The 26242-nt window shown below is 43.5% G+C and overlaps 1 protein-coding gene across 2 annotated transcripts in view; it reads right to left on the bottom strand.

Annotated features, from left to right (window-relative positions):
* Positions 1-3693: 3693 nt before the first annotated feature.
* LOC147678848 (uncharacterized) overlaps positions 3694-26242 on the bottom strand; it is a 43892-nt gene continuing 21343 nt past the window's right edge. The window contains exon 2 of one of the 2 annotated variants that reach the window (XM_086946277.1): positions 3694-11491. In XM_086946277.1, the coding sequence (XP_086802403.1) occupies positions 9622-10839 (1218 nt within the window). In that variant the 5' untranslated portion in view covers positions 10840-11491 and the 3' untranslated portion in view covers positions 3694-9621. The remainder of the gene's footprint in view (positions 11492-26242) is intronic. The other variant, XM_086946276.1, reaches the window with a different exon arrangement.

The raw sequence follows: 26242 nt of genomic DNA, 5'->3' as shown, positions 1-26242 counted from the left end.
CTCTTGACCTCTGCCCTGCTCACATCCTCAGGCTCATTTTCACAACTTGTGTGTTACCTCCACTTTCCTTTCTAAACTGCTCCTTATCTCAGGGCGTTGTTCCTCCAACTCTAAAAACAGCCATTATTCTTCCCATCCTTAAAAAAACTGGGGCTGATCCCTCTGCTCCTGTCAATTTTCGACCCATCTCCTTACTACCCTTCTTAGGGAAAGTACTGGAACGACATGTGACCAGAGCCCTTACCACCTTTGTGGAGGAAAACCAGGTTTTAGCCCCCCGTCAGGCCGGATTCCGCCCCGCTCATTCCACCGAGTCTGTGGCGCTAGCCGTCCTTGACAACCTTAGAGAAGGTATGGACACCAACCATCCCCAGGCCCTGGTCCTCCTCGACCTTTCTGCTGCCTTCGACACGGTGGACCATTCCATCTTACTCTCCCGTGTCGGAGCGGCTGGGGTCGGCGGGGTAGCCCTGGTCTGGTTGTCCTCCTTCCTAAGGGACCGCACCCAAGCAGTGCGGCTGGGAGACTTCTCGGCTGAGCCCTGTAAGGTGCCATGTGGGGTCCCCCATGGTTCCTCCCTCTCCCCACTACTTTTCAATCTCTACATTGCCCCTCTTATCTTTGCCCTTCAACAAATGGAGGTCTCCGTATTTAATTATGCGGATGACCTCCAGCTCATCTTCACTCTCTCTTCATCCCCCGATTCCATATCTAATTTTCAAACCACTATGATCTTCATCCGGGACTGGATGAGCCACAACCACCTGAAACTAAACCCAGATAAAACCGAACTGGTTTTGACAGGTGGTTGTGCCAGTCCCTGGTCGTCTCTCTTTTGGCCCCCTTCTTTGGGTTCCCCCCCCCCTCTCCTTCTCCTTCCGTCAAAGCGCTCGGTTTCAAGATCAATGATCAACTCACTTTGCACTCCCAGGTGAGTTCTGTGGTCTCTTCTTCCTTCCTCTCTCTCCGCACCATTCGCAAGGTATCTCGCTTCTTCTCTTTCCCTGCCCAAAAACTTATTATATTGGCTATGGTCGTCTCTAGATTAGACTACGGCAACGCTTTATACTGTGGTATGCCTGCTTACAATGTTCGACTGCTTCAGCTGGTGCAGAACCAGGCCGCTCGGCTAGTCTATAAGTTGGCCAAGTCACATCACGTCACCCGCTTCTAAAATCCTTGCACTGGCTCCCCATCCGTGAACGTTCATTGTTCAAAATGGGTTGCATTATATTTCAGGCTCAGTCAGGATCCGCCCCCGCCTTTATCTCTTCTGAGATAAAAATCTATACCCCTGCAAGGGAATCGCGATCATCCTCCCAACACCTGTTGACTGTCCCCCAGTTTCGCCGAAAAAAATGGGGAGGTTCCAAATTCTGTTTCGAAAAGCATTAAAAACCTTTCTTTTTTCACAGGCCTTCCCCCAATGATTCCCTTTCTGTCCCCTGGTCCCCCCTGCTAATTGAGGCTCAGTGAACCACAGCGCCATGAAACCGTCAGGTGTACGTGCGCTTTATAAGTGATTTAAACTCAAACTCAAACTCTTGGAAAGGAATGAAGCGCATATGGGGTGTGAGTGCCCTAAAAGAAAGATTCTGTAAGGAATGCCGAGCAATAGAAGGAACACGCTCGGCTGTCGGATAGTTGCTGATGCACCAGGGATTCCCCTGGACGTAAGAACTCCGGATAAGATGAGCAATGAAGAGATTATCACAACGCAAGCTGCTTGACGACAAGCAAGGAATCACAGCCCATTGGAACCAGGTGGACTCTCCAGACTGACCGGCTGGGGCACCTATTTGGGACATTGATAGCTACAGGGATACTTACATAGGATCTACTAGATGAAAGGAGTAAATCTGAAACTACTTGCAAGCCGTTGATGCTCCTCGTCTTGTCCAAGACCACCGTCAGGTCTCTACTTGCTATTTGACCCTTGAGGGAACTTTTTGTAGGGATGGAAAGGGGAATGGGCAGAGGTAGGGATTTTGAACTTTTACTGTTTTGGTTGGTTAAATGCTGACAAAGGTCAGCAGTTCCTAGAGAGAGAGTAAACCAGAAAAGAAGAGGACAGGTCGGTGTAGGTTAATGTCCGAAAGGAGGGAGGAGGTGTCTCCCACTTTAGTAACTTGGGACCTCACACACCTTGCTGGGTCTCATACTTCATCATAAGGCTTGCTCCTTGTCAGGCCTGCACTGCAATGCCGGACGGGATTCCTATGAGGAGCTCTTTGTCTGAGATCTTTTATTCCCAATGCCATTAGGTGCGGTGCGGGTATGGGGCCTTGTGGTGTAGATGAGTGTTGAAAGTGTGGGTAGAAATAATAAAATGGGATGTGGTGGTATTCAAAATGTATTTTAATCAGCGAGTCCACTAATCTCAGTTAAAAATGTTAGTGGTGCACTGCTGATGTTATGTTCAGAAGTGGCTAAAGTCTAGAGATCGTTTCTTATGAGATAGGGATGCACACCTTCTTTATTCACATATTATATTCGTCATTATTTTATCCCGCTTTCATCAAATTGCGTGCAGAATGGTATAGGCATGCCCAACTGCCATAAGTTATGAAAACTCTATGTGAGAAGGGACTACATAGCCCCAAGAACCCTTTGCACAGCTTCAAGCCGTCTCTGACGTGCATGTTTTTCACGATCATTTTTATCAATTTTTTCATTTTTTTTCTTCCTTTAACCGTATTTGTAATGCTTCTTTTAACCATCTTTTATCATTTTTCTCCAAGGGTCCACAACCGACTTATACTGCCTTGGAGAAAAATGATAAAAGATGGTTAAAAGAAGCATTACAAATATGGTTAAAGGAAAGAAAAAAATGAAAAAATTGATAAAAATGATCGTGAAAAACATGCACGTCAGAGACGGCATGAAGCTGTGCAAAGGGTTCTTGGGGCTATGTAGTCCCTTCTCACATAAAGTCTAGAGATCAACCTGTTTCTTGCCTAGGTTGTCCCAGGATCAAATGGCAATTCTTCAGAACCAAAGATGTGAAATAAAATATCTACACAGTGGTTGGTTTCCTTAATTAGTATCCAGGGTAGACCAAACACACAAATAACTCAACAGTGAGGTTAATATAGACCGCCCAACTTTGGGGGGGGGGGGGGGGGGGGGGGAGGATCACCTGCAGCATCGAATGCTGGCTGAGGGAGCGTTAAGAATGATCTAACATTGGTTGTGTTGTGGCTAATTAGCCGATCGACCTACCATCACTCCACCAGTTCCGCAGAGTGGTTGGGAGGGTACCAGCAGTTCCTACAAGGGGCTATTTTGGCTACCTCCGAGCTACGTACAATGAAAGAAACTGCAAGAAAACATACATGCAAAATCAAAGAAGTAATTGAGAAAGTGATTGCACCCTTAAACGGGCCTTCTAGCTTTCCATGATGTAAATGAAGGATACTGGTGTGACGCGGCTCATTTTAGACGAGGCTTCCTCAACGAGTGGCTCACTAGCTCCGGCAGCTCTACCGTCACCTAGATGTTCCTAGATGAGTTTGAGATTGGATGAACAGGAAAAGACCATCTTTGCCAAGTAACATTGAGGCATTTTTAGGTGAATCTGCATGCAATCTAATGTACACCATAAAATGTCATTCATACAATGAAACGTTATTTAAGTGAAATGAACGCAATGTATTCACAAAGAGACATGCACAGTTACAATTCCTCCCTAGATGTGCTCACTGGTCGGCCAGTAAAATTTGATGACTTATGAAATTCTGCCAACATTACAGTATCTGTATGTTATTTATTTCTAATAGGTTTATTTGGGTATTACCATAAATGCCACAAACAGATTCAGTAACACATTTATCCACAGCACAAACAGCTAACTACATATAGTGCATCAAATTCTTAAACATATCAATAATATTCATGAGAGAAATACAAGAAGTTACAGATTTTAGATTTAGTAATTGTTTCAAATGATCTTATTGACAAAAGACTGCTGCTCTTTACAAAGGTCCAACGTGTGTTTCCCACAATCCCTTTGCTTAGGGCATTAAAGCAATATATGATCCAAGGATTCGATAACTGTCACAGCTGACCGAATGTTTCCTACCTTGAGATGCAAGCACTCCTTTCATCGGGGATGGATTAGTGAGGAATATAAATAAGAAAGCAGGCTCTCTCATCTGGTTACTCTCAGTGGCAACCGGTGCATGAACGCTAATCACTCTCACAGGCATATTTTGTTTATTACCCTCTACAAAGAAATAAAATGTTAGTAATTCTTGCTTCCTAGGGACCTCTTCTTATGTTATTCATTGCTAGGATTTCCTTATTTCGAAACTTTTCAATCCGTGGCAGGCTATTCTTATGAGAGGTCATTATCACTTTAACTTACTACTGCTAGTATATTTCCAGACTGGGTGCAATACGTACCTTCTCAAATATGTATCACACCTCTGATTTATTTACTGGAAAGTTGCCATTGGCAATGGGAAATATAGGTATGATCAAGACTGTTATGGCATTATTGCTAACAAATATGAACTTGGTGATATCCCCCTTGGAGGATCGAGCCCATATGGGGAAGAGAGGAAACTTTTCTTTTTTTTTTGCATTAAGCCAATTGATGCAGTACAATCCTTTGCAGGGTCCAATCCACCGAAAGGAGTTTGTACGCTTCTCTTATAGCTCCACAACAATTTTATTTAATATTTATCACAGTAATACTACTCAAGGTTTAGCAACTTTTATGTCATATTCTTTTTCAATGATGTACTACTTTGGTTTTCTTTTTTTCTTTTCTTGCAAATAAAGCAACCATTTTGGCTAAACAGAGAAAAGAGGTAAAAGTTCCTCTAAGAACAGAGGTGGATTTAGCTGTTCCTGAGTGGCCCCAGTTTGTGGGGGAACCTTCTGTCCTAGTGCTTTATCCAATCCCAACACACTCATTTTAAATATGCAGGACACTGCAGTTTATTGTTGTTCATCATATCTTGTTTTGTTGGATTATTTCGGCACATTCTACTCAAATCCATCTTCTTAACCTTAACAAACACAGGCATAAATGTCTTGGCAAGAGCGTCATTAACTTCTCATATTGCGTGTTCTTCACGGTGCTGCACTGTGCCAAAGGCAGCATTTCTCTGGGACCTGGACGTGGCCACATCTTCGCCCACTCATTCGTTGTGTTTTGTAGGTATCCACAAATGGCTTTGCATACAATGGTCATGTGAGATTTCTTTTCCAGCGTGTGCAACACCTTGACGCTTTCTACGCACAAAGCAGAGTAATGAATGGGCAGTGAGACTTCTAGAACTTTAGTCTTATCGTACGCTTTTTAGGTCTCACCTAGGCAGCGCTTGTGCTGTCTTTACGAGACATGCTGTATTCAGGATATGTGCTACGCAAACAACTGATGGACGGAATGCTGAATAAATCATACATCCACCCCCCAGTCAACAGATCTGGGTTGAATCCATTGTTCATTTGCTCACCATGCCACCCCAGTTTAAACCCAGCCATATGCAAATCAGTCTTGACCCTGTGCCTCACCGGAATACTCCAGACCGAACTGCCAAGCCAGGTCCTCCCCGGACCGGAAACAAGCATCCTAGGACCAGTTTCTGGGTATTACCCTTCATCAGCTAGGCTAGCTTGAATACAGTGGCACAGTGAGCAAGGGACCCACGTCTAGACATACCCATCCCACATAGGGTAAAAAGTGCCATGTAAACAATTTATGGACTGTTCCCACTGGGCGCAGGGTCAAGACTGATTTGAATATGGCTGGGTCCAAACTGGAATGGCATGGTGAGCAAAAGAACTATGGATTTAGGTGCAGATCTTTGTACTGGGGTGAATGTACGACATTGTTCTGCATTCTGTCCATCAATTGTTCATTTTGTAGTCAGGATATGGGCATTACGCTCCGTCCACTTTCTTGCCTTTTTTTTTAGTTGGCTCCTGTTACTGTCTTTTGTAAATGGTGGTTTTCATTGGATAATAGGCGTAGCAGTCCCTCGTTAGTACCACCTTTTCTGTTATTGTAGCATCCCATAAGGACTGCCCCATTACATTTCCTGTTACTTGTTATGCTATTTATTAGTTTCAGCACACTCTTTTCTCCTTTTTTGCTTCTTTACGCTCAGGAACTGCACACAGCCACGCTTGCTCATTCTCCCAGATTGCAGCGGACTACTCCTCCCCGTTCATGCACTCTCTTCGGCTGCAGTTGCCTCCTTCCTTTTTTTTTTTTTAACAGCAGGGCTAACAATACGCTTATATTTAGGATTTACGCTTGTTTGCATTTGTGACATGCACGCTCGTTATGGCCACTCTAGGTGCCTCTCCTCACTTCAACTGCACCCCCTCTGCAGCAGAGCACACATGTACGACGGGCAGGACAGCCGTGCTACAAAAACATTATGCGACTCACGACCTCCCAGCGCCATGAAGTACTTTAACTTTTACTATGGCGGCTATACGCCTTGTTGAACTAAACTTTTTTTTTTTAACCAGCATGGCACGTCTTGCACCTTTCTCTATGCCAGACTCGCCGTATTTTTCATTATTTAGCATGAGGGAAGCAACACATTCCCTCAATGTACTAGTTAGTAAAGCAAATATTGACCCTCTTCAGTAGACTGGTGTTTGTTTTGACCTGTGACTGAGCGGTTCCATTATGCCCTCTGCATTGAGCGGTTTTTAATTGCTCTTCCTGAATTGCTGTCTAAACTGTTGAATTACCCTCTGACGGAGAGTCAGACTAACAAGGGCTGCGTCAGGACTTGTGACCATTATAGGTTCACCTCAGGACAAACTACCCCGCAGCACCCAAGGAGACGTTTCCAACGTCACCACCGCGGCATTGTCAACCTAACTTGCTACCGACTCAAGACTGAATACAGTTTATTATATAGCGCACTCTGCTGATTTGGCGGAGTTAAATGCCAAGGTACCACTCGTATTTAGTGATGGTAGGCTGCACTGAGTGCTTGGTTATAGAAACTAAAGAAATGCATCAAAATGAGGTTTCAGGGCCAGAGCTTTGTGTAAAAGCAGGGGCCATCGAGTGCCAGGGTATACTCATGTTATAACGATGGAATCGCTTTGAAGTAAAATGGTGAGTCAATGTTTTACAGTGACACAAATGATAAAATAGGAATACTTGTAATTTTAGTGAGTAGATTACATATGAAAAACATACATTTATAATTTGTATTTATTAATGTAATTCTATTCATTTTAAATAAATGTTTATCGGCTGTTTCCTATCACAGAATCTATGCGAGAGGGTGTAGTTATGTCACCAGGGCGAGGGCGTCAGAGTCCTTTTACTGTGTTGGTACTTGATTTAGCCAGCCTCCTCACAGAGCGGATATAACGACTGGCGGGTCAGCTCGTGATCTTTCAGCCTAAACCTGAAGAAGAATAAGCATGTGCGATGCAATAGGTCTCGCATTACTGAAAGTTTGAGCTACTGGTGTTGCAAATATTAATGCAACGCCAATAGATCAAACTTTCAGTAATGCATCACCTAGAGCATTGCAAATGCTTGTTCTCTTACTACCGGCTGTAAGTGAATTCATGCATAATCTTATTCCAATTATTTTGCCTGAAAGAAGCTGTGTGTGTCAAGACTGGATATTCCCAATGGTATTTCAAAGCTTTTTTTTTAAATAATCCCATTGTTTTGAGTCATAATGTTAAACTGTTGTCTCCAGAATGACAACGCTAGAAATACAAGGATTATATTCCTGTAGGTTGTTCCGTGAAACCCCTCTGAAACTCCTAAACTGCATTAATGTATCAGGGCAACCGTGGCATTCAGTCAGGCCTGCCAAGGGAAAAGCCAACCTGCATCATGAAAGGGTCCTGACGAGAGCTTGGTTAAGTGACTGATGGACAGCGACACATGGGACTGGGGAAGGAGAAAGGAAAGCGAAGACAGAAAACTGAGACAAGAGCTGACTGAAGGAAACAGAGGATGAGGGGAGGAAAAGGAGAGAGGAGGCAGATCGTGGTAGAAGCATGGGAATCAAAAAAGAAGTATAACAGTGTATAGAAAAATAAAATAAGATGGACAAAGGGTGTGAAAGAGTGGAGAAGACCAAAGGAGAAGAAACAACAAATAATGGCTTCATGAGACGAAACAGTTGAGATATGCTACTATTTCTTTAAAGTCTTAACCAAGAACAGTCGTGCACTGCCCTTAACAGCCACTGGTGTAGGTGTCGGTTCACCTGTGTGCATGCTTGTGTGTCCACTCCTGGTAAGCTCAGGGTGTCTCACCAGGTCCTTATATTGTCTTTTATTTGTGCGCCTGTTCCAGTTCGCTTTCTTTTTCTGCTGATCCGATTCCTCCTGATGGCTCTTTAGGGCTGATGACGGATCACAACTCTTCACACGTTTCTTTCTTTCACAGGCAGGAGTTTGTTTGTGTTCTTATCATGACAGGAATGAGCCCCTTCCAGTGACACTAAATTCTTAGATAATTCTGCATTAATCTCTTACATTTACTGCACATGGTGTTTGTAATCCTTGCATTATCTCAAAAGCAGCTTATTTCTGAATTCAAACCTGGTCACCTCGATGATCATCCTGTCTGGATTTCCTGCCAGGTCTCTGGATTAATCCTGTTGCACCTACGAATACTGGGACTATTCCTGTTACCTTGTTCCACATTTCATTACATCTCCATATGCGTCATCACTCTTCACTGTATATCATCAGTGTGTGTTCTTATTGTGTGTAATCACTCTTCAATGTGTGACTTCACTCTTTACTATGTCATCACTGTGTGTCTTCCCTGTGAATCATCACTGTACGTTGTGAATGTGTGTCATCACTTTTCACTGTGTCTTCTCCTCTATGTTTCTACACTGTGCATATTTCTGTTCTTAGGAGAGAAAACCTCAAACATATTATTATATATGACTTCTCCTTGAAAGAGAGGTCAGGTTTTTATCAGTTAGGATCCCCAAGTCATTCTTGGGTTTCAGGTTCAGGTTGTGTTATGGCCCTCTCTTTTCAAAAGTTTAATTTGTCATAAACCATCTTAGTAACACTGTCTGTGTGAAACTGATGAGGATGATTCGCGTTTTATGATGGATCAATGTTGTCCCCCTGTATCTGCATATGGGTGTTTTTCTCTTTTTTTTGCTGATGGTCATTTATTTGCAATTGAGATATCAAAGTTTTTCACGCAGTCACTGCTCTAGTATTGTCTTTGTTCAGCTGCATTCACTGCTGGTATTTTTGCACTGATGACACACTGAAGCCCTTACGACACTTGCAGCACATGTACAGGTTTTTTGGGAGCAGGATGGAATTAAGTGCCTCCATGGTGGGTTTGGATTTTGCATACATACAATAACAAGAATGAATCACTTTTCTAGGCATGGCACACTAGGATTATATTCAACATAATCGATTATTGCCCCTTATGATTTGTATATTTAATACGTATTTTCTAGAATAATGTATTTTGTATCTTTGGACTGTAACCTCAGACTATTGTTGGGGGTAAAGAGAAAACCATAGTTGAATAACACCACAGCAGTATATGTTATTGATTTTGCAGTTTTGCCACGGATGTCACAACGTCAATCAATCATTGCACTACAGCTAGAGTTAGGGGTGGGCAACATTTCATTTTGTGGGAGAAGAGTCACTGTTATCATCTTGCTCAGTTTTTATATACATTTGATACACCGGGTCCAACTGCACGCCGTTACTCACGTCAGTCTTAACAGTGGCGGCGTTATTCACATCCTCTCTCCATTCTGCTGTGTGTGTTCGTCTATGTGCCCTCAGGTTAGATGATTCAGTAAAGCTCTTCCCACATTCAGTGCAGCTGTATGGCTTTTCTCCTGTATGTGTTCGCCGATGATTCCTTAGTTTTGCTGATTCAGAAAAGCCCTTTCCACATGTAACACACATGTAGGGTTTTTCCCCTGTGTGTGTTCGTTGATGACACTTCAGATGAGAAGACTGATAAAATCTCTTCCCACATTCACTGCATTTGTATGGTTTTTCTCCTGTATGTATTCGCTGGTGGGATCTTAGTTTTGATGAATCAGTAAAGTTTTTTCCACAGTCACTGCAGTTGTATGGTTTTTCACCTGTGTGTAGTCTCAGGTGACATGTTAGGTTTGATGCTCGATTAAACCGCTTTCCACATTCCTTGCATTTATAAGGTTTTTCGACTATGTGGATTTGCTGATGCGTTTTTAGGGTTAATGATTCTGTAAATCCCTGCCCACACTCTTTGCAAATGTATGGTTTATCTCCTGCATGTCTTTGCACATGGTGCTTTAAGGCCAAAGAGTTGCTGAAACTCATATCACATTCATTGCATACATATATTTTTTCTTCAGTGTGTATTCGCTGATGTATCTTTAGTTTTGATAATTCACGAAAGCCCTTTCCACATTCGCTGCACTTGTGTGGTTTTTCTCCTGTTTTTATTTGCTGATGCCTCGTTAGGTTTGATAATCGATTAAAACTCTTTCCACAATCGCTGCACTTGTACGGCTTTTGACCTGTGTGCATTTGATGATGTGCCGTTAAGTGTGATGACTGACTAAAGCTCGCCCCACATTCGATGCACATAAATGGTTTCTCTCCAGTGTGTGTTCTCTGATGGTTCTTGAGCTGTGACGGGAAACTGTAGCTCTTCTCACAGTCGCTGCATGCAAATGGCCTTTCTCGTGTGTGCGTTCTATAATGGGTCTTGAGCTGTGCCGGGGAGCTGTAGCTCTTCTCACAGTCACTGCACTTGTATGGCTTTGCTCTATTGATTGGCTTATCAGGGTTGGGGATGTTAACGCAAACATTCAAAGGTGATGTTTGCTGATCGGCCATCATGTCCAATGAATCATTAAAGCTATTCCTTGCCCATTCAGCACAGGTCCATGCTGCTTCCAATGTGCAACTGCCAATTAACAATTAAAGTTGAATGGTAATTATAATGCTCCACACACTCCTGCCACACATGGCGTCACAGTTGGATTTTAAATTCTCAAGTTGAAGTTGGTTTTGGCTGAGAGATGAATGGGACACTTTGCTCATCCAGGCCTTGCGTGGATATTTATCTGCCTGGAACAAACCAGGACTCCTTTCTTTTCACCTTCAATCATGCGCTGTACCTTTCAGGATGTTCTCTGCTGCTGTGTAGTGGCCAAGAGGTGTTTACTACGGATTAACACCACAGCGTGAACAGCATTCTTTTAAAAAGAGGAGCTCCTTCATAACCACGTCACAACATAATCTATCTAGGGTGTTCATTTGTTATGCCAGTGCCTTTCTTTTGTTTAAAAACGTTTTTGTGTGTACCCTGGCCCTAAAGCATTCAACTTCTGCTGGACTGGTCAAGTAACATTTCACATAGTTGTATCATTTTGTCTCTTGACATTGGTGACCTTTAGTTCGGCCTCTTCTTGCAGATGCCCAATATACATCCAGTTGTCAGCATCCGTCGTTATATATGATCTTCACAGGCGTTTACAGGCCAGGTCTGCTGGATGGAAATATAACTGAGATCATTAAAAGCATTTTTAAAAGTATTGTCTGCAGTAGAACAACAAAGGCGAGAACTTCACAAAAGATGACATTTAATAAAAGCAAAACTAGAAGCAAGTAACCAGCATGAAACAGGGCAGATGCAATGTTCTCTGTTCTGAAAGAACAGGTTACTAACCTGTAATAGTTGGTATTGCATGCAGCTATCTGCCTGGGTGAACATCGCACATTAACACACGACATCCTGCTTACATTTTTAGTATTCTGGCAAGCTCTGCAATTGTTATGATTCCATCATTTCGCCTCGGATAGCAAGTGGAGATTCTCCCACCTTTCAAATTAGCTTTTCGTTCCAGAGATGATATCACCCCAGTTAACCTCAATGATCTCTTGAACAGAGGTGCGGATCTTAATAACCAAGTAGGTGGCTTCCTTAACGCACCTAACATCCCCATTCATTACATGACTTGTACATAATATTTGGGTTTTTGCAGTATTAAGTTTATACCCAGAGGCCGCCCCAAAAGTCTGCGCCAAAGATTCTATTTCACATATAGCAAGCCTAGGGTTAGAAGTGACAATTGCTATATCATGGGCGTAGGCCAATACAGAATAGCGTTCTTGTTGTACTATACAGGGCAAGATCTTTCTACTTTGCTCTAACATAAGAATAAAGGGATTAATATACAACGCAAATAAAAGTGGTGAGCAGGGACATCCTTGTCGTGTACCTCTGGAGATCATGATAGCCTGAGAATAATGTCCCATTGAGCAGATTTTTGCTGATGGAAGATGATAGAGGGCCTTTAGAGCCCGTATATAGCCTTGTCCAAAGCCCATTTGTTGCAGTCCCCGCCAGAGGAAATCCCTCTGCTTTTCAGATCATGTGACAGTGTCCCCTGACTTCAAGTCCTTGAAGACGGAAGACGCCAGAGAAGGCATTCATTCTTTCGGATTCGGTGAGAAAACGAGGCAGGAGGAGAAGCTCATCGAGACCTTCGTTGTGAAGCCTTGGAAGGAACCCGAACACCGACGGGACCAGGAGGAAGACACCGGACGCGCAGGAGAACAACCGAGTCCCGACACAACTGAGCAAAGAACAGAAAGGCAGCCAGACCTTACCTGGCAACGCAAAGACTCCTGCCACGGCCCCGGAGGGTCGTGGCTTTACAAGTTGCTGAAGCCAAGCCAAGCCAACCCTTGCACTGGATTACACCCAGGATTCCTGACTGGACCAAGAAAGGAACTAAGGACAGGACTACAACTCCCAGAATTCTTTGTTTAACATATACTGTTAAATAAAACCCAAGTAACTGATACTATCCCTTTGTCCTGGTCTGCCTCTCCACCGTGCCACACGTGGTGTCAGAAGTGGGATCAATTCGCCTCACCATGGAAAACCTGATCCAGCAGTTGATAAGAGGGCAGGAGAAATTAGATTGGGCGGTTGAAAAACAAATGGCCTCTGCCCAGGCAGACAGGGAAATTCTGAAGGACAGTTTAGCAAACTATGCCGACCAAATGTTGAAAGTGGCAGATGACCGTCGGGCACTAACGACGCAAAAGGCCAGCAAGGGCCTCCGCGTGGCCCGAAGCCAAGTGGCCTTTTTTCTTAGCCCCCTCCTCACTGGGGAAGCTCAAGCCGCTTACCAAGTGGCCAACCTTACCGGCAACACTCCCTACTCCGGGATAAAAGAACTAATCTTGGACCACATGGGAATGGTTGCGGAGGCATATAGGGTGAAATTTAGAAAAGAGTGGGGAAACACATCGGACAATCCTAAAACCCTGTACTGCAAGTTAAAGGCTGCAGCCGACAAGTGGCTAAAACCACAGTCCCGCTCAAAAGACGAAATCATGGCAATGATCTATTTAGAACAGTTCCTTGAGGCTCTTCCATACCCTATCCAGAGGTGGCTTAAGCAACATCATCATCTGAGCCCAGAACAAGCGGTAGAAATGGCCATTATTTGCATACCAAAGATCCAAAAACATCAAGGATTTACTGGAAATAACACCTAGGGAGGAGGATGTCACATACACCGGAACTAAACCATGTTTAAATTGCAGTCACTGCAACAACATTATTCAAGGTAACACAATTAACCACCCAACATCTGGAAAACCAATCAGACTATTCAAGAATGCTACATGCCACACAAAAAATCTGGTCCACTTGCTAAAATGTCCCTGTGGCCTCCCATATGTGGGGAAGACGTAGAGAAAAATGAAAGTCTGTTTAACTGAATATAAAAGTACTATCAGGAACAAAGTCATGAAATCACCGGTGGCTGCACACTTCACAACACACTAGCACATTATCAGCCAATTAAGATTCCTGATTTTGGAGGTTGTACCCGTCAGACAGGGTTGTGACAACAGAAAAAGACTATTACAGAGGGAAATGTTCTGGATAAAGAGACTAGATGCTTGCCATCCGAAGGGACTTAACGATCGTATGGAATTTAGTTGTTTCTTATGAACTGTGTGTTTTTACTCTCTAAGAACTATGCTTATTTATCTCACCCCAATTACGACCATTTGAACAGTATTCAACCATTTGTAATTTCAAATGCACCTTATTGGTCACGCATTGTTATATTTTTCATTTTTCACTTTGATCATTTGTCATTGTTACATAATGTTTCACCTCACAAATTAGGACACACATTTACTCGTTTATAATACAGACACTTGAACACTCCCCTCCAAGATGGCCGACGCGGGTTTGTCCATCTTCGATTTTTACCATCCAGGAAACCAGCATATATTTTATTAAATCTGGTACAAACATACGTTTTTCTGACTTATACACTGCATGGCACAGCCCTCTTAACGTATCACGTATCACACCCAGTAAACAGTCAGTCAACATACCACGGTATGTTGAATTATCCGGAACCTGCCGTCTGTGAATTAGACTGAGTTTATTAACTCCGGCTTAACCTTATTTTTCTTTTTCACTGTCACGCACCACTTAATCCAACATGCTTTTTCCGCCGCACAACGTTAAGGCACAACCGCTGTTTTAACGAATCACGCTCTGAATAGTCATTTTACACATGACACACTTTGATTACCTGATTTTTAGATCATTATCACAATACTTTATTGAACACTCCGGAGGCGAACAGTACTGAAGTCGGCTTGAAGTAACAGCATATGTTTCTCCTTCACGTTTAACCTCACCTCCTTTTTCTTTTGACCCACCAGCATGTGATCATTTGAATCACGTACTATGTTGTGGCAGACTATACTGTCCTGGATATTATACAGTACTCATTTTATTTGTTTCAGATCTAAACACAATTCCCCCGATGAAGGGCGTTTGTCCCGAAATGCATAGGGATAGGGTATGATTTTGTGAACAGATCAATGTACAGGAGTTACGAAGTGTGTACTTATGAACAAGTACCCAACATTGTGAAGCAACAATGGAATGATTAATAGCTCAATAACCTACTGACTAATATTCAAACTACTACATGGATTAACGATTAACTTTGTTTCACTCATTAAAAAATTTCAACCAGTGAGACGGTGTCTCTTTTACGGAGTGCCTGACTGGGCACAGTGCTATTTAGGTGACACTGAATTTTTGTTCATTTCAAGCTTCTAACTCCCTAGGGTCAGAGGGAGCTACCCTACAGCATCCAAATAAACAAAAACATCTTCAATAATTGGATAACACAGTTAAAGACAGTTAAACCAGGATTAAACAAGTGTGACACACAACTCACCAATTAGTTTTCAGAAGGTAAAGAGTGGGACATGTTGCTGCCTCTAGTATTGTATGTAGTAAGAAGCTAGGTTCAAACCAGCCTGGAATGTTTCCCGTTCCAGCTTTTGTATGGTAGAGAACCACAGAGTCTTTTAGAGATCACTAAAGAAGTGTGGGAACAGAAAAAGAGAAAGAAAAGAAATCCTTCCTTGAGTATACCCAGGGCCTTTGCTCCCGGTTACGAAAGTTACGGGACTTTGCTGACTCCAATTTAGAGAAAGCACAAGTAAAGCAACAATTGGTATATATCAAGGGGAAGAAGTGGCGTCAACTCAGTGTAGGTGATTGGTCGTTGGTTCTTCTACCTTCCGCCATTGGCAAAACAAATGCAGGTTGGCAGGGACCATACAGAATTACAGAAAAGGTCGGGCTAACCTCCTACCGAATACAGATCAACCCAAGGAAGATCCAACTCTGCCACATAAATATCCTTAAAAAGTGGTTGGGCCCACCTCCCCAAGATGTAAATAACGTGGAACGTTTGTCCCTGAACAAAACCACCCTGGAAGAACTAGACATTAACCCAAACTTAACCAAAGACCAAAAGAGAACACTTCAAGGTACTCTGATCCCCTTTTCAGATCTCTTTTCAAACATACCGGGGAGAACCACCCTGGCAGAACATGCCATCGAAACACAAGCAGGGAAAGTAGTGAAACAAAAACCCTACCGCATACCAGTAGCCAGAAGGCAGGCAACAGAGCAAGAGGTGAAAAGTATGTTCGACCTCGGCGTCATAAAGCCATCCAAAAGCGACTGGTCCTCCCCTATCGTTCTTGTGCCAAAACCGGATGGGTCAGGCCGCTTTTGTATCGATTTCTGCGCAGTTGATTCCATCTCAAAGTGTGACTCTTACCCGATCCCTAGGGTTGATGAGCTAATAGAAAAGTTAGGGAAGGGATGTGGCCTGGAAGACTGTGACTGATGCCATCGAGCCACAGGGGAGGGGGATAAGGAATTCTGTGGAGACACAGGGGGAGACACGGGTGTAGGCACGGGGGAAAAAGGCTCAACTGATATTAACCCACCCAATGGGTACAATGCTACTTGTAGCTCTGGGGGTAATACACGTAATTCTGGGCAGCTTCACTGTAACTCAGATACTCCTACCCCGGCCAATGGAAGTACAAGTCCGACCCAACTATCTGAAGACCCCGTGCCAGGGGAAGTAACCCACGTCCACACCCTACCCCCACCATCTATTGAGGCTGTTAGTTTAACAGAACGGGGATATAAGATGGCGAGTTGGAATATTGCTGGGTGGAATAACAAGATAGATCGTCTAGGATGGTTAGAATTTATATCCCAATTTGACATCTTGTGTCTCCAGGAGACTTGGGCGGCCGAAGATGTCTATCTTGATGGGTATGTCGCCTATAATTGCCATGCTCAGCCATCCAACATGGGGAGAGCCAGTGGTGGGATGGTGATATTGCTCTCTGTGAGGCTACCGGTTCGAGTAAAAATCCACCGGACCGTCGGTCTGCACTCTCAGTTGTTGTGGTTACAACACAGGAATGGGCAAAATGTTTTAGTTATAAACCACTACAACAATGTCTTTAACCACTCAAAAACAGATATGGTTGATGAACTTGAAGCGGAGGTGGAAAGGTTATATGGGTGCAGTGATGTGTCTTGATATTTTGTGGGGCGGAGATTTCAACATTCACATGTGCCCATTTGTTGGCAAAAGGGTGTGTGGGTATGGGGGTGAGGTGGGGGAAGATCAGACCCATTTCTTACATTCGGTTTATGGGGAATCTCTAAACACTCTTATGCTTAAAATGGATTTATGCATTATGTCACCTGGCGTAGACAGTGAGGGCAATTCGGTACCGACCTTTATTGGTAGGAATTGTGCCACGGATATAGACTACCTCATTGTCTCCTCCAGTATCACAGCTTTGTGTTCCTTACCCGTAATAGTAGACCCAGCCCTAAGCGATCATAACTGTCTAACAATGTAGCTCTCCTTGTGGGGGGATAAAGTAAAGGCGTTACATGGTGCAGTGACAGATGTAGTTCCACATAGACCCAATGGCCCTAGAATTAAATGGGGTAGGCAAAATGAGGAACATTTACTATGTACTATTGTGTCTGCCTGTATAGATGAGGTGGAATGATGTCTCGAACCCGAAAAGGATAATGCTGATATTCTAGCTAGTTTCGACATCATTAATAAAAACATTGCACAAATCTTAACAGGAAGAAAACCAAAGGGCCCTAGGATTAACGGGGGATGGTTTAACAGGGAATGTACTAAATCCTTACAAAGACTCAAAGTTGCTCTCAAGGGTAAACCCAGGGATAAGGAAGCAGTTAAAACCCTCAGAAGGGAATACTCAATTCATCTGAGGGATAGGAAACAGGAACTAAGGGAAGAGGCCTGGAACAACCTGACTAAGGCAGTGGATCTTAAGGATACCAAGCTTTTCTGGTCCACTGTCAATAGTCCCTTCCTCCAAAATGAAGAAGTCCCGGTAATGTCTGCCCAGGTGTCTGAGGAACAATGGGTGGCTCATTTTACTAGTATTTTTAACCCCGAAGGACTAGTTGTAGGGGGTGATAGGGAAACCGTGGCTTTTATCCCCCTACCTCTTAATATCACAGTCTCTGAGGTGGATGCTGCCATCCGGGTCAGTAAGGGGGGAAAGGCGCCGGGCCCTGATGGGGTACCCGTTGACCTTTATAAAGCTGAGGTTTCCATCTGGAGCCCATTGTTAACAAAGGTTTTTAATGCAGCTGCAATGATTGCGGCCCCACAGACTTGGGGGGAATCAATCATTATCCCGGTGTATAAAAAAGGGGAGAGGGGTGAGGCAAAAAACTACCGCCCGATTTCTCTCCTCACTGCTTCCCTAAAAATTATGAGTAGGGTATTACTGAGTCGCCTGGAGGAATGGGTAGAAGATAAAGGGATCCTTGCGGATTCTCAGTACGGATTCCGCAAGGGGTTAGGCACCATAGAACAGTGCATTAATTTAGACCTTATTATATGCAAATATACACGGGCTAAACAAGGCTCTTTGTTTCTTTGCTTTGCCGACCTGACCAGTGCCTTTGACCTGGTTGACCATGGCCTTCTGTGGTCAACCTTGTTGGACATGGGTGCTCCACAGGATATTATCTATTTCTTGGCCCAACTTTATAGGAATCTGACGGCTAAGATACGATACGGGCAATCGGGGGAGTGTACACCCAGTATTAAAGTAGGTTCTGGAATTAGGCAGGGATGTGTCCTTGCACCTCTTCTTTTCTCCCTTTTTATTAATGCAATCGAGTCGGAACTACGGACCATCAGTGCAGATGCACCGACTGCTGGCGGCCTTTCCATCCCAATATTGCTTTACGCGGATGACGCGGTTCTGCTCTCACAAACCCCGTTAGGGTTGCAAAAACTTATGAATAAATTTGCAGATTTTATTAATGGGAGAAAATTAAAAATTAATAATTCAAAAACTTTTATAATGCCCTGTGGGAAGAAAATTAAAAACTTAAGGCCCTTCACAGTTATGGACCAAACTATAAAAGTGGTGGACAAATTCTGTTATTTGGGTATCACTTTTAACAGTGGGGGGATGTGGACACCTGAAATGATTAATGTAAGAGCCAAAATGGCCAAGTGTTCTTTTGGCATATTTAGGTTTGCATCCAAGTTAGGCTCAAGACGGATACCAGACATGTTGTACCTATACCGCCATAAATGTGTTGCTCTGGCCCTATATGGCTCAGGAGTGTGGGGCCATTGTAATAACAACATGCTCCAGGTTGAGGAAAACAAATTTGTCAAAAAACTCCTGTGTTTACCATCTTCTGCCTCAACAAAGCTGATCCATCAGGAGGTTGGTCTAGAACACCTATCTGACTTGATCAGATTAAGACCCCTGTTAGTATGGAGATCTATATGGGTTAAGGAACAGACTGGTTTTACAAGAAAGATTATCTTAGATTGTCTTCACATGGACAAATGTTCCCGCATCCCTTGGCTTAACTATATTATCCGAACATTTAATGATGTTTTTAATCTCACTGTGCGTGATAACCCTTCTTGTGTTTTAGATATCCCGAAGAGTGAGATTAAACATGAATTTTTGAGGGTTAGCATGGTGAAGCGTAACGCAGCTACTGCTCAGTTCTCCTCACATGTTTTTTACGACAGATACACTAAGGAAGAAATGGGGCTTTCAGGATACTTTAACGGTTACTATCCGATCCCACCAATATGTATTGACAAGATTACTAATGGGGATTGTTCATTTGCTTGTTGCGTATCCTGTAATGAAGACCTATACTACTGCCCCCTGTCCGTGTGATGGGACCACAAAGCAAAGTACGGAGCATTTTTTATTGTTATGCCCTCTTTATCTCCACCTTCTAAAAATATATCTGAAACCGCTTTTCAAAAAATATAATGTATCCACTATTGTATCGGCCATGGGGCTTTTATTTGGACTTGATTCACAGGACATCTGTTTTTTTACTGCTGTATATATTTTAAAATCGATATGCTTGAGGAAAAGCACCCTTTTTTGATATGTGATTAACTAAAATCTGCTGTACCCTCATGTTTTATTACTTATGTATGTATGTACTTTTATGATTATTAATCAATGATCGAATAAAGTTTTTTTAATTGAATTGAATTGAAGTTAGGGAAGGCACAGTACATCACTACCCTGGATTTGACAAAGGGCTATTGGCAGGTGCCCCTCAAACCAGAAGAAGACCACCTTTGCTACACCCACTGGGTTATATGAATTTACTGTCTTACCTTTTGGGTGGCATGGGGCACCTGCCACGTTCCAGCGCCTCATGAACAAGGTATTGCGACAACATCAGGACTATTCCTCAGCATACCTTGATGATATAGTCATATTTAGCCCTGACTGGGAAACCCATCTCCAGCACTGTACCCAGGTTCTTACATCCATTAAAGAAGCAGGGTTACATATTAACGCAAAAAAATCTAGGGCAGGATTTAGAAAAGTGAAATACCTGGGGTATCTTCTGGGTAATGGGATCATCGAACCCCAGTCCGAAAAAGAAAAGGCTGTAGTAGTAGCCCTGTTCCCATCAACAAAAAACAGAAGTCAGGGCGTTCTTGGGGCTCCTTGGTTACTATAGAAGATTCATACCCCAGTATTCGGAGCTGGCTACACCACTTACTAATTTACTGCAGAAGAATATTAAAACCAAGGATCTCCAACAACCCACTGCACAAGCCAGAAAAGCCTTAACGGATTTAAAAACTGCTATAACTTCTGCTCCTGTCCTCCGCTCTCCCGACTTCACAAAGCCATTCCTGTTACATACAGATGCTTCCGAACACGGTTTAGGGGCGGTGTTGTCACAAACCTCACCTGAAGGCACTGAACACCCAATCCTTTTCATTAGCCGTAAGCTTTTTCCTCGGGAGCAGAGGTATCCCATAATTGAGAAGGAGTGCCTGGCCATTAAGTGGGCGATAGACAAACTGAGATACTATTTGGAGGGCACCCACTTTCTCCTCTATACTGACCACTCCCCATTACTTTGGATGAGCCGCAACAAGGGGAACAATCCAAGAATACTTTGATGGTTCCTTTCTCTCCAACCTTTCTCCTTTGAGGTAGTCCATCGGAAAGGTACGGACAAAGGGAACGCTGATTTCCTTTCCAGTCTTTCCTTGTTCCACCAACGTGAACAGACTGGTGTAGGGGTGTGTGAGGATGCGCAGTCCTTGGAAGCCCCAATAGAACATTTCCCCCATTATTTCTCTTCCTCTTCCCTTCTGTGTGTGCAGCCAGCCGCAGAGGACTACTATCCCTTTAGATCCCTCAGCTTTTCAGATCATGACTTCGAGTCCTTGAAGATGGAAGGCGCCAGAGGAGGCATTCGTTGTTTCGGATTCGGCGAGAACATGAGGCAGGAGGAGAAGCTCGTCGAGACCTTCGTTGTGAAGCCTTGGAAGGAACCTGAACACCGATGGGACCGGGAGGAAGACACCGGACGGGCAGGAGAACAACTGAGTCCTGTCACAACCGAGCGAAGAACAGAAGGGCAGCCAGACCCTACCTGGCAACGTTAAGACTTCCGCCACGGCCCCGGAGAGTCGTGGCTTTAGCTTTACAAGTTGCTGAAGCCAAGCCAACCCTTGCACTGGATTACACCCAGGATTCCTGACTCGACCAAAAAAGGAACTAAGGACAGGACTAAAACTCCCAGAATTCTTTGTTTGACATATACTGTTCAATAAAACCCAAGTAACTGATGCTATCCCTTTGTCCTGGTCTGCTTCTCCACCGCGCCACAATGGTATAATTTTTGCCAACCGCCAGCATTGAGGAGAGAGATTGGGCGGTAAGACCCAGGTAGTTCCGATGGTTTCCCCTTTTACTTAAACACACAAATATTAGCCTCAGACCAGGTTTGTGGAATCCCCCCTTTCTGCGCGGTTTGATACACTGTGAGCATATCGTTTTTAATTTCATGAAAGAAAGTCTTGAATACTTCCAAGGGGAGCCTATCTGGTCCTGCAGCTTTCCCTGCTGCCAATGAACTAATGGCCTGCTCTAATTCCCACATTGAGATTGGCTCCTCAAGTCTTTTAACATCCGTTTGACCAAGCTGGCCAAATAAAGCAGCTGGCAGTCCCATATCAATTAGAGACAGGTCTCCAATCTGGCTCTCGGTATATAATTCTGAATAAAAGTCATGAAATACTTTAAGAATTTACTGGGAGTCAGATCCAATATATATTTTTTTTAATTCTGTGACCCCCCACCTTATAGAATTCACTCCACCCTACATTCTATATTCCTGCTTATACATTTGCAAAAAGTTTGACAGGATATCATTTATCAATACTACCAATATGATGGTCCCACATATAATTACAAACCACTATTTCCATCGGATTTTAACAGTTTTACACATTCTTCTAAGCCACCTGCGACATCAGGAAGTCTTTAGCCTTAATCTCAGAGGAAAAATATAAAGTTTTTCCGTCTTTGATTATCTTCAGCTGAGCGGGGTTTATCAGGTAGGCCTGCATACCCTTGTCCTGAAACGGTTTGATCATCTGCCGTAATCTCCAGCGTCTCTCCACCGTAATATGGCAGAAGTCAGGGCGAACAAAAAAAGTGTAGCCATCAACCGTCTTTTTTTTATCTGGTCTCGCCCTCTCAGAAATTGCTTGCCTCAGATTAAAGTTGCCCAAAAAAATTAAAATCGCTCTGGGCTTGTCTCCCTCTTTCGCATTCTTATAGATGTTGGCGGGAGTGCGATGCGCTCTCTGAACCTCCCTGTCAAAATCCCAATCTTTCAAGTCCGTAAAGGCATGTTCAAAAAGTTTAACAACAAATGTTTTCATGTCTGTACCCTCTGACCCTTCAGGGATTCCCAGAATGCGTAGGTTATTCTGACGCGATCTGTTTTCCAACGACTCAAGTTTCCACTGTATATCAGTTAACTGCTTTGTTTGCATATCAACCTTATTGGACGCGGCCGCTGATTTGGCTTCAGTAGAGACAACTCTGTCTTCCAAATTGGTAACCCGTTCTCCCAGGTTCACACAGACCTTAGTTAGCTTCCTGACCACCCCTTGCATTTTTCTTACTGCTGCCTGAGATTTACGCCTCTCCTGTCTTGCTTCCTCCCTATGCGCTAATATCTCCTGATGAATAACCTCCAAAAGGGACATTTGTGCTGATTCCCCACCTGGACTCTCTGGGGTTGTATTAGTCAGCGGCTGTTCTCTCTTCTGGCCATGTATTTTTGTTCTCACCATAGTTTTCACCGCTGTACTCGGGGGGCTACCTTCATCCTGTTCCAAATCACTGCCAGTATCTAAATCACTGGCTTCTTGATCCAGGCTGTCCTCCTCTTCCTCCGACCATTCACCGCCCTCTGATACTGAAAAGAATGCCTCACTTGGGGCTTCTTTTTTACCACTACAGCTCCCCCCGGTATCGTCCTCCAGGATCTCTTCTAATACTCGGGGTATTGCCAAGATGTTGACCACGGGATCAACTGCAGGAACCACCCCCTGCTGTTCCTCCCCCTCAATGTTTCTGACAGTATTAGGCTGTTCCATGGGTCCCTCTTCTGTAATATCGGGGGTCACCTCATCAGTCCTTAGTATGGTCTGAGTAACATCAGCATTAAGGTCTTTGGAGTCTTTATTTTTACTCAGTTTTTGAAATATGTCAGAAATCGGGGTAATGCCCTGGGAGTCTGGATTCATTTTGCTGCCCCCCTGATGCTGTACCGTTTTTTTTACAGATGGAGAACCAATGGTTAAAGGTTTGAATCTCCTCAATCTGAGCTGCAAACCATCACGTGCACAGACCATCGGTCTGAGCGCCTCTGAACAAAGGGGGTGGGTGAGGGGGAGCTCCGCTCTGGAGCCGGGCAAGGGGAGGGAGAGAGAGCAGAGGGAGGGAGGGGTGGGGGAGGGCGGGGAAGGGGGGGGTGAAAAAATTGGAAAATTATGAGATGGAAAGGAATTGGATTTGGGCTGGTATCAGATACATGGTGAATAGTCAATGTAGGAAATGCAAATACTTTAATAATGTCAGACATTAGGATCTGTACTATTAATGCAGGGGGTTTAAACGACTGGAAGAAACGGCAAAGATTGAGTCACCTGGTTAAATCAAATAATATAGATATAGTCTGCATTCAGGAAACCCATATTCCCTGGAATAAAAGGAAGCTGTTGGAGATGTATGGGTATACCTTGATCGGGTGTTCATCGCAATCATCAATGATCAGAGGGGTGGCTATTTTAGCAAAAAGTAATTTGGGTGGAGTGAAACGCAGTAAAACAGATGGTTCTGGTAGATGGGTATTAGTGGAACTGAACCTGGGGTGCGCGATATATGGTCCGAATGAGGATGACCCAATGGTATATGATAAATTAGAAGAAGAGTTGGCTAATTGGTCTACTCCGATGATAGTATGTGGTGATATGAATATTTCTGCAGACTGGCAACAGGGAAGTGACTATATAGGTCGTAAACGTAAAGTTAATAGAGCTCTAAGATCCTTGATCCAGTCTCATGGCTTGGTGGAGGTATGGGGAGAAAAAGTGCCCGGAGACCGAGGGTATACATATTTCTCCCACCCGGCACAGAAATATTCCAAATTGGATTATTTTTTTGTCACAGTGGGGGAAATCGGTAAGGTGAATATAGCTAAATTACCGAGAATAATTTCCGATCATAATCCCTTGATTTTGACGTATAAGGTCCTTAATATACAGAGGAAAATATCTAGATGGACCTTCGAAAGGAAGTTATTAAATGACGATAGGTTTGTAAAACATATTAAAAAGTGGGCAAAGGAATTTTTCGAGTGTAATAGATATAGTGTTTCCAGAAATGGATTTTGGGAATCCTTTAAGGCTGCATTAAGGGGTGAGACGATTAGCTGTGCAGCAAAATTAAGGAAAGAAGATAAAAGTAAGGTGGAAAAACTCATATTAGATTTAGCAGAAATAGAGAGATGTCATATCGAGGAAATAGCTTCAGGTAAAGATAGTGGGGAGATCGTTAGAAATATGGCTCAGGTCAAGGGTGAAATTTTAAAAATAATCACGCAGAAGGAGATATGTGAATACCAAACACAAAGAGCTAGGAGGTATGAGACTGGAGAACAAGCTGGTAGAGCATTAGCGCTCCGCATTAGGCAAGAAACAAACCGTAATAAAATTGGGAAGATTAATTATAACGGGAGAGAATATACAGACCCTAAATCTATAATGGATGTGTTTCAGAAATTTTATCAAAAACTTTACGATCAAGAGCCAGGGGTGGTACCATTCATGCAAGATGAGTCTCCCCTAATCCCAAGGGTGGAGGAGGAAGACAGGGCCCGATTGGAATTGGATATAACAGCAGAGGAGATAAAAATCGCGTTGAATGAACTGGCAGTGGGTAAAGCGGCGGGCCCAGACGGTCTACCAATAGAGGTTTACAGGGCTTTGGGGGACGAAATTCTTCCCTTGCTCGAAGATCTTTTTAATGGAATAATCTGCTCAGGTAATATCCCGGATACATGGAAACAGACCAATATCGTAATATTTCATAAGAAGGGAAAACCAGGGGAGAACCCTGGATCATATCGGCCGATTTCATTAATAAATACAGACGCTAAATTATACTCTAAAGTATGGGCGAAAAGGCTAGGAAGGATTATTGGCCAACTTGTCTCACCCTGGCAGCATGGGTTTGTCCCAGGGAGAGGTACCACTGAACAGACAGCACGGGCAATCTCATTATTTGATGCTATGGCTGCTACAGGTGGAGATATGGCCATGATCCTTTTGGATGCCGAGAAGGCCTTTGACCGTGTGGTCTGGGACTTTATGTGGGAGGTATTGGTCAGAAGGGGTTTCGGAGATAAATGCAGGAAAGCTATTAAAGCGATGTATACGGACCCAGTAGCCAGAATCACTACAATGGGATTGCAATCGGATGAGGTAATGATTAGAAGAGGCACCCGCCAGGGATGCCCCTGCTCACCCATACTCTTTTCACTGTACATAGACCCGTTAATTAGGAAGATTCTCGCTTCTGATAAAATATCTCCTGTTATATCTCACGGGCATACCACCAAGCTATTGGCGTACGCGGATGACCTGGCAATTGTGACCACTAATCCGCAAACTGCAATACAGGAACTAAACCATCTGGCTCAGGAGTTTGGGAACTATTCAGGGTATAAGCTCAATACAGAAAAAACAATAATAATTTGTACAAAGAACATTCATAAAAGGGATCAACGGTATGTGGACTCCGCGGTCTATCTAGGAGTAAAAATCAATGCAAATGTAGGTAAAATCATTCAGGAAAATTATGGGCCCTTACTCGCATCAATTGACAAAGAATTGAGAAGAATTGATGTATTACATTTGTCTTTGATCGGAAGGGTGAATGTTCTGAAAATGTCAATGTTCCCAAAACTACTGTATTTATTCCGTGCTAT

The sequence above is a fragment of the Lissotriton vulgaris genome, chromosome 12 (genome assembly GCF_964263255.1).
Source record: "Lissotriton vulgaris chromosome 12, aLisVul1.2, whole genome shotgun sequence".
Lineage (NCBI taxonomy): Eukaryota > Metazoa > Chordata > Amphibia > Caudata > Salamandridae > Lissotriton > Lissotriton vulgaris.
This window is presented reverse-complemented; position numbering and strand designations above follow the sequence as displayed.